Source organism: Limulus polyphemus, unplaced genomic scaffold (assembly GCF_000517525.1).
Source record: "Limulus polyphemus unplaced genomic scaffold, Limulus_polyphemus-2.1.2 Scaffold667, whole genome shotgun sequence".
NCBI lineage: Eukaryota > Metazoa > Arthropoda > Merostomata > Xiphosura > Limulidae > Limulus > Limulus polyphemus.
The window spans coordinates 174023-181994 of NW_013666277.1; the positions used below are offsets into that span (position 1 = coordinate 174023).

General features: G+C 31.4%; 1 protein-coding gene across 1 annotated transcript in view; it reads right to left on the reverse strand.

Annotated features, from left to right (window-relative positions):
• Positions 1–997: 997 nt before the first annotated feature.
• LOC106459845 (active regulator of SIRT1-like) overlaps positions 998–7972 on the reverse strand; it is a 9529-nt gene continuing 2554 nt past the window's right edge. The window contains exons 2-4 of the mRNA XM_013919509.2: positions 5598–5735; positions 3172–3272; positions 998–1954 (exon numbers count right to left, since the gene is read on the reverse strand). Of these exons, the coding sequence (XP_013774963.1) occupies positions 1805–1954; positions 3172–3272; positions 5598–5735 (389 nt within the window). The 3' untranslated portion in view covers positions 998–1804. The remainder of the gene's footprint in view (positions 1955–3171; positions 3273–5597; positions 5736–7972) is intronic.

Genomic DNA, 7972 nt, shown 5'->3' on the forward strand with positions numbered 1-7972 from the left:
AGCTTTGTATTGAAATTAAACTTTTCAAAAAAATGTTCAGAAACTCGATTTTACCAAATAACTCCACTGGTTTCTCCAAGCCAGTTCCCTTGGCTGTGGTTTCACTAGATAGGAATCTCGCTAATCCATTTATGCGTGTCACTAATTTGATGACGAGGTATTTGGCTACCTCAAGAGAGTCATAATTACATTGACATCACACACAAATTTATAATATACCAAGGTTCGAGCCGCGACATGCCACTTAACATACTCCACATTTTTAGTTGTAAGTGTTATAACTGTGACAGTCAATCACACTATTAGACTATAAAAGTAACTTTAACCATGCGAGCAATGCTAACCGACTGATCCTCCTCTCGTCACCATTTCTAACTTAGAGATGCCTTATTCCTAAATTTTTGGATATTTCAACAGCAAATTAACTCATGGGTTGCATAAAATGCCATTCAGGTTGAAACTACCAAATATTAAACATGCAACTATATTCTTAAAAACCCATTCTCTTGTGAAGTTATTTTCTTCAAAATACAAATAAAGAGTTCTGAACTGGCCCAGTTCATTAACTCATCATTGAAAATTTTGGTAGCAAAAACATGTCATTTTTTTAAAAATCTAAGTTTGTTTCAGAACCTTTTCATAAACCTATACATGGGAGCTACCATCCCTAATTATGAACAAATAGACTAGAGGGAAGACACCCACTGAAAATTTTTGGGTTACATTTCTCTGACCAAACAGCAGGAAGTGAAATTCACTCTTAAAATTCACCCATGGCCTCAAAGTGTAGAGCGCATATTTGCAGCCGTGGGTCACGAACCATGAATACCCACACTCATAGTCCAGGAACACGAGTCAATAGGCCATGCCTGGCTCTTATTATCTAGGCTACCATGCTTTGGAAACTCACTCATATTTCATACAGTTCTTTTTTTTACTTTGTGATTTTGTTCCATTCCAATACTTTTTTTAAAGTGAAACATCTGAAACACAGGAATAAAGAACTATAACAATAGAAAATGTTTACTTTCCAAGAAACATTAAGACTTCACACCAAATCAGATTGATAATGCAAATCCATGAAATTTCTTTATATGTTAGGGATAACACTTTGTCCACACAGTTGTTTCTAGTGGGTTTCTGACAGTAAATTATTACTGAATACATAAATGAAATCAAACTTTGTGCCAAACCAACAGATACATTTTTAAACCTCTTGTGGGCCACTAAAAAAATAGAGTAATTTTTGGTTTTGTGAACCAAAGTATAGTTAAATACAAATAAATAATTTATATTTGACTAATAATAATAAATGTGAATTTCTATATCCACCTGTAAAATATCAAATGGCGTGATGACGTAGATATTACCACTATGTCAGTTCTTATAATGCTCATGATGAGGTCTGAATTATAATCCCCACACCAAAATGCTGCTAAATCATCATTTCCTTCAATCTGTATTAGATGCTTATCATAATATCATGACAACAGCAATATTTGTGGTTGAAAGTCTGGGTTTACCTTTAAATCTAGTTTTTTTTGGCTCATTTTAACCAAAAATAAATTAAATAAAGAATAAGAACAAAAAATGAAGGTTTTACTGGGAGGCCTGCAAAAGGTGCTTGAGTTTCTGTCATGCACTGGTGTCTTTGCTTAAATTCTAGTCACGTAGGACAGTAAGTCAATAACATTGTTTGTTTCAGTTTTGAATGTGGCTCCTTTTGACTGACGATCTCTGCCGAGTCTGAAGCTCACATTTTAAAAAACACGATTACAGTTTACAAAAGCTTTACTTCGTTGGTTCAATCAAAAAAAGGATCTTTCTTGGGTTTTATTAACATATATTCCCTTTCAAATAATTCAAAATCTTTGTCAGTAAACACAGTAGACTGTTCTTCCTTCTGGGTTGGAGGTTGGTTTTTAGACAGTCTTCCTTGTTGGTGGACCAGGATCTAAATAATCAAAACAATTATCTTAATCGCTAAAAAAAAATGTTCTATATGTTTAACAAAGTAAACACTCAAAAATATATGATTCATCTAACCTTATTATTTCTCTCAGAAGACAAAACAAACATGTATATTACTGATTGTAGATCCTCCAGCTGTTGTTGAAACAAAGGAGCTTAAAATTATAAGTGAGGAGAAAAATTTATCAACAGTATAAATCAAATTAAACAGAACTCACTTGCTCAAACAAATCAAGTAGTTAAAAATTATTTCAAGATAAAATAATTTAACAAGCTCATAATATTAATAGGTACCTCTCAGCAAATAAAATCATGCTTATCTCTAAATGTTTGTTATACGATGTTCTTATGATATCAAAACTGTAAAATTTCAGAAAATTTATTTATTTGTCAATCAATATGGTAATTAAAGCTCACATGACATAGTGAACATCTTGAATGCTAACCATTGTACAACTCAGTGTTTGACTATTTGGTTTAATTTTTACTTAGCCACAAATGAATTTTTAAACTAAACTAGTGAAATGTACAACGTCTATAAAAAACAAGAACTATCTTGTTTGTTTCTAGTTAAGCACAAAGCTATCTGTGCTGTGCCCACCACGAATATAGAAACCTGATTTGTAGCTTTGTAAGCCTTCAAACTTGTGCCACTAGGGGGCAATTCACTACAACATTTTATAGCTCAGAAATTAAATGGTTCTTGTTAAATGAACCTTTTGACAATCCAAGATGTATGAATCTTTTGACTGTCCAAGATGTATAAATCTTTTGACTGTCCAAGATGTATAAATCTTTTGACTGTCCAAGATGTATAAATCTTTTGACTGTCCAAGATGTATAAATCTTTTGACTGTCCAAGATGTATAAATCTTTTGACTGTCCAAGATGTATAAATCTTTTGACTGTCCAAGATGTATAAATCTTTTGACTATCCAAGATGTATAAATCTTTTGACTATCCAAGATGTATGAATCTTTATTTTAAAGATTCTGATCGTGTTCGATCCACTACTTCCCCTAAGAATATAAAGAATTAAATTTTAGTTGTCGTTTTTAATTAAATGTTCTGAATATTGTTTGCTTGAAAACTTGCAATAATTAAATTTTCAAATTTTATAAGCTAATTATTTTCTTACTACATACTTGTGTATAAAAAGAGATTAGCCTATTATGTCCAGAAAAGTAGATTCACACTCACCTGTTTTGTTGTATTTGCTTTTGTCTTCATACCTCCAAGTCTTTTCAGGAGTTCAATATTTTCCTGTGTCATATCTCCTTGTTGCTTCTTCCTTAGTTCCTCTGCAATAATTATAGAGAATAGAATTTTTCAAAAGGTTTCTTTATCCCCAAAGTTAATGAAATGGTAAGTTGTCATACGTTTAAAGGCTTGAAAAGATTCATTAAGAGTACATTTAAGAATAGAAAAATATTCTGTGATACATTTATTTATCTTCTTTTAGATTAGGAAAACAAAAAGGGATTAAATGGTACCCGTAAATATTCTAAAGACACAATTAGTAGTGGAAAGGTTAATCTAAATACTTTTTTTAACTTTTCCTACTAGTTGTTATATTTGTCACGTAAATCTGTAAAAAAAGTCTGAAATATTTTGAGCACAATGAAAATTAAAAGCTCTGATGGATTCTCATGTTTTTTTTGCATATACCTGAAAGATACGATACCCTTAAATTTTAGAGTAAATAAGCAAAATTTGGTTAGTCATTTGACAGTTCCATGTCTCATTTAGTATTTTTATGTGTCATGTTTGTAGAACAACCCCACAAAGCATAGTTTTCAAGTTTGTGGTATACGGTGTATAAACCTTTTCCCTCCCAACTATTTTCTTAGTTCTAGCTTCACGGCTTCTGGTTTTCTCCCATAAAAAAATGTCATTTCTAGTTACTTCTCCAACATTTTGCTTCTAACCCTCTTATCTAGCCCTTTCTTCATCATGATGCTTGATAACTGTTGATGTTTTTTTAATTCATACCATCTTTAAATTAATCTAACCTGCAAACTTTCACAAATTTGTTGGAATGAGAAAACCATTAACATGCCATTTTGTGAAATCAGAAAAACATTAATTAAGTTCCGATTGGTTAATAATTAATAAAATAACAAAATGCAGAGAATATGTCACTGTAGAGCTTGACGGAAATATGGCGCTGCTTGTTTATGGAAAACACAACTTTGAACGTATGTTATTTTATTTGAATGGTAAAACAGGCAATAAAATACACTCTAACTCTCTTTCTAAATTAATTATTTTGAATTTCACTAGCACCCATGGGTAACACTAAAAAAAGAGGCCAAAATCTACCAATTGGTGAAAAATTCTCATTCCTATGATATGAATCCAAATAAAGTCCATAATATGTGCACAATAATAAGCCACTTATGGGCTACAGTACGTGAAATCCTTGCACATACTGGAGATGCTGGTAAAGACTTATGGCCTCTCTTCAAAGTCCAATGTGATGGATTTAATGCTACACGTGCAGTTTCCTTTAAAACAAATTTCAAAGTTTCCATGAACTGAGGATTGGTTCATTAATGGAGACTAGTACATCCGGTGGTCTTCCCTTTCTTCACCACATTATGCACACTGGTTACGAGTACAAGTAGGCAGACAGAAATGTTTTAGATACTCATTACATAGAAGTATGTGCAACGTGTGGAATTTCACATTTGTAATTAATATGTACGATTGTGTATTTCTCTGTTGATTCACTGGATTGAAGTGTCCAGTTGAAACGCCTGTATGGGTCACTGCAGCTACATACTTTTATTTCTATTGGTTTGGACAAAGAACCAAAGGATGAGCTAAATGAGGGAGGGTAGCCTGCTATGGAAATAAACCATCTTTGGTACTTTACAGTACTGACTGTTGGTGACAACAGGTGTTTGATGACAGCCCACAGTATCCACTACTGGGCAGTCTACCACCAATGGTGTTTTTGTGTCTTATGCATGATTTATGCCAACATCAGCAATGGAAATTATGAGGGTTCTATGTTCCTATAACTCAAAAACCCAGAAACAAGTGCTTTCAAATAGTTGCCTATAATTCTTCAGGACTAAAAATGGTCCTTTTTACTCCTGAAGTGGAATAAGCAACTATTCAAAAGTGTTATAGTTTCTAGGTCTTTCTAAATCCACTGGATTTTTTTGGTGATCTTTGTGCTAATTTTTTCATCACGAGTGTATCTATAACTGCAAGTAAAGATATAATTTTCAAACATAACAAACTGATTAAATAACCATCACATCTAAGCTCAGTTTTAATGACTATATTGCTTTGACATTTGAATAATTTTAAGTTCCTATTTTAAAGATCTTTTGTAAAGAAAGTGTTAATTATGAATCAGTGTACTCAATTTTACTGTCTCAGAGTCCTAGTGTAAAATGCTCATTATCATCGAAAAATGCTGAATACTACGTTTGTTTTTTGTGTTGTTAGTATTCAAAAGATAATAAATACTTTATGACCTCATGGTGTTGCAATTTTAACATATAGTATGTCTAGAAAATTCCACAAATCTATTAACTTTCTTAACAAAGAATATTAAGTTTTCAGTAACGGTACCATATACATAAAGAAAAAAATATATACCCCGCTATTACCTACTATGCATTTTAACTTCTTATCCTTGACTGTTGCTATTCCTTTGTTGCAACTTTTCTGGTTGTTTTGTTTCAGCCTTTTACGAAGTTTTTTCAAACCTTTCTTTGTGGTGGGCATATCATCTTTTATTTCTGGTGCTTCAGAAAATTATAAAAACAAACTGTACTATAACCCTACTTCTAGGCAACAATTGATATACATGTTTTAAAATTATTGTTATAATGACATTTTTATCAATTCAGAACACTAACTACGTATTTTACAAAATGTTTAGATTGTTTAAGAAGTTTTTCTTTTTTCACTTAATAAGAAAAACATTTGGAATAAGTAAATATAATTATCACACAATAAAACGATACACAGACAAACAGTACATAATGTTCATATGTAGAAGTAACATATCAAGATTTTTTGTCTGTGTTTTACTAAAAAATTGTTCTACATTTGTAGGAAAAGCTGAAATGGAAACATATTGTTCTCTAAATTAAAGTTGAGAGTTACTATTAAACTTGGTCACCATCAGGTAAAAATTGAAGAAACTATTGTATATTATAGCATTACTAAAGAGCAAATTGCTAAGTAATAATGTAACAAAAGCACAAATGTACAGTTAAAGCCAAGTTGAGAATCAAGTACCATATTTTCTAGATTTTTGTGCAGATCCGATTAGATCATTTTTTGAGTCACATTATTATAACCATATTTTGTAACCAATAAAGACTTTTAAGTCAATTTTGCAGTTTATCTGTTGTTTATGTCTTAAAAGTTGATTTGTTTTGTATGCTAATAATAATAATTATTAACATAAGATTTGCTTTTACACACTACAATTAGTTGAACTACTTGTACATTTCTGTGCAAAAACAAAACAAAAACTGTATATCTAACTTTTCATGTAAACAGAAAATTTTGAAAAACCACACAGCAGTCCCCTACTATTGAGAATGAGTAGTATTTAAAGTTATATAACAGTATCTAACATTTTAACTCTAATAATTTGCCCTAACACTTTTAGATACGTGTTTATAATATACATATTATATTGGCAACAAACCCTGTAGATGGAGCTAGTGTGCAATAAGCACAATCGGGTATATCTTTGCCCCTTGTTATAAATTTGGGTGTGTTCAACATGCACAGAAATAGATTAAATTCTTTGCTGGAAGTGACACTTATGTTATAGTATATCGGACTTTTACTGGGGGCTTAGAAAGTGGGGAAGGGCAGACATTCTGATTGATATGATTAGACTGAACTATTTCAAGGAAAAGTAAATCTCACACGAGTTGCTAAGAGAAACGATACGCCTACTTCTGTAACATTAACTATGCAAGGAGGATGTATACCATGTTCTGGTCAAAGGCAGTGACTGTCTTGCTTTAATGGACAAAAAATATTATCAGGCAAAGAAATTATTCCTAGAATATAAACATTTTTAGATATTTCTATTTCTGAATCAGACTATCCTGTGATTTTTGTCTGTGAACCCTGTTTAATAAAAAACAGAAACAAACACAGCATTCAGAAGAACCAAGAGTGATTGTATAGATTCCTTCTTTACTAAATTAAGTACCATAAAAAAGAGAAACTCGGACATCAATTGGGAACAATTAAAAAATATCTGGAGCCACAGGTACACTTTTATCATCTGTGGAATAGCTGAAATTAAAAGGTATAAATTCTCATCAGGAAAGTGAAATTGAATGCAGAGTTTCAGATATGCCCCACTTTTCTTTAAGAAAAGCTTTGTTTAATGATGGCTTCTATTTTACTCCAGATAAATCAGTGTCTGAAGATTACTTGGATTCATTCAAAAGAGGACATGCTTATTTTAAACCACAAATAAGTTTTAACATGAAGAACAAAGATGAATTGCAGTCATCATGAAAAAGTGCAGAGACACTGGTACAGAAAACTATGAATGTCCAATATGGTAACCATATAGTAGAACTAAAGAAAAATATAAATAGACTTGCTACACCAGGTGCTTGTGTTCTATCCTTCATATCACCACAAGATCTTGTGTTTAAGAAAGTGATTGCACAGGCTGTATCTGAAATGGAATCAAAATTTCTCCTGGTTCAAAAATAGCAACAATTTTAAATATGTATGGCATGATTCTTCACAACCACAACATTAGAGTTCCCACTATACAACAACTGCTATCAGATATCATAAAGATAATAAGATACAGTATATTTTTTATGTCATTAGTTTATTACTGTGCTTCAACTTATTTGTGCTTTTCTTTTTATTTTATTGGTTATAATTTTGGTTAAAAAAAGTTTAACGAACCAAAAATATGACATATTCTGTGATTTTTTTTTTCTGTATTAGTGATAATTCAATCAAAATTAATGCATATTAAAATGAA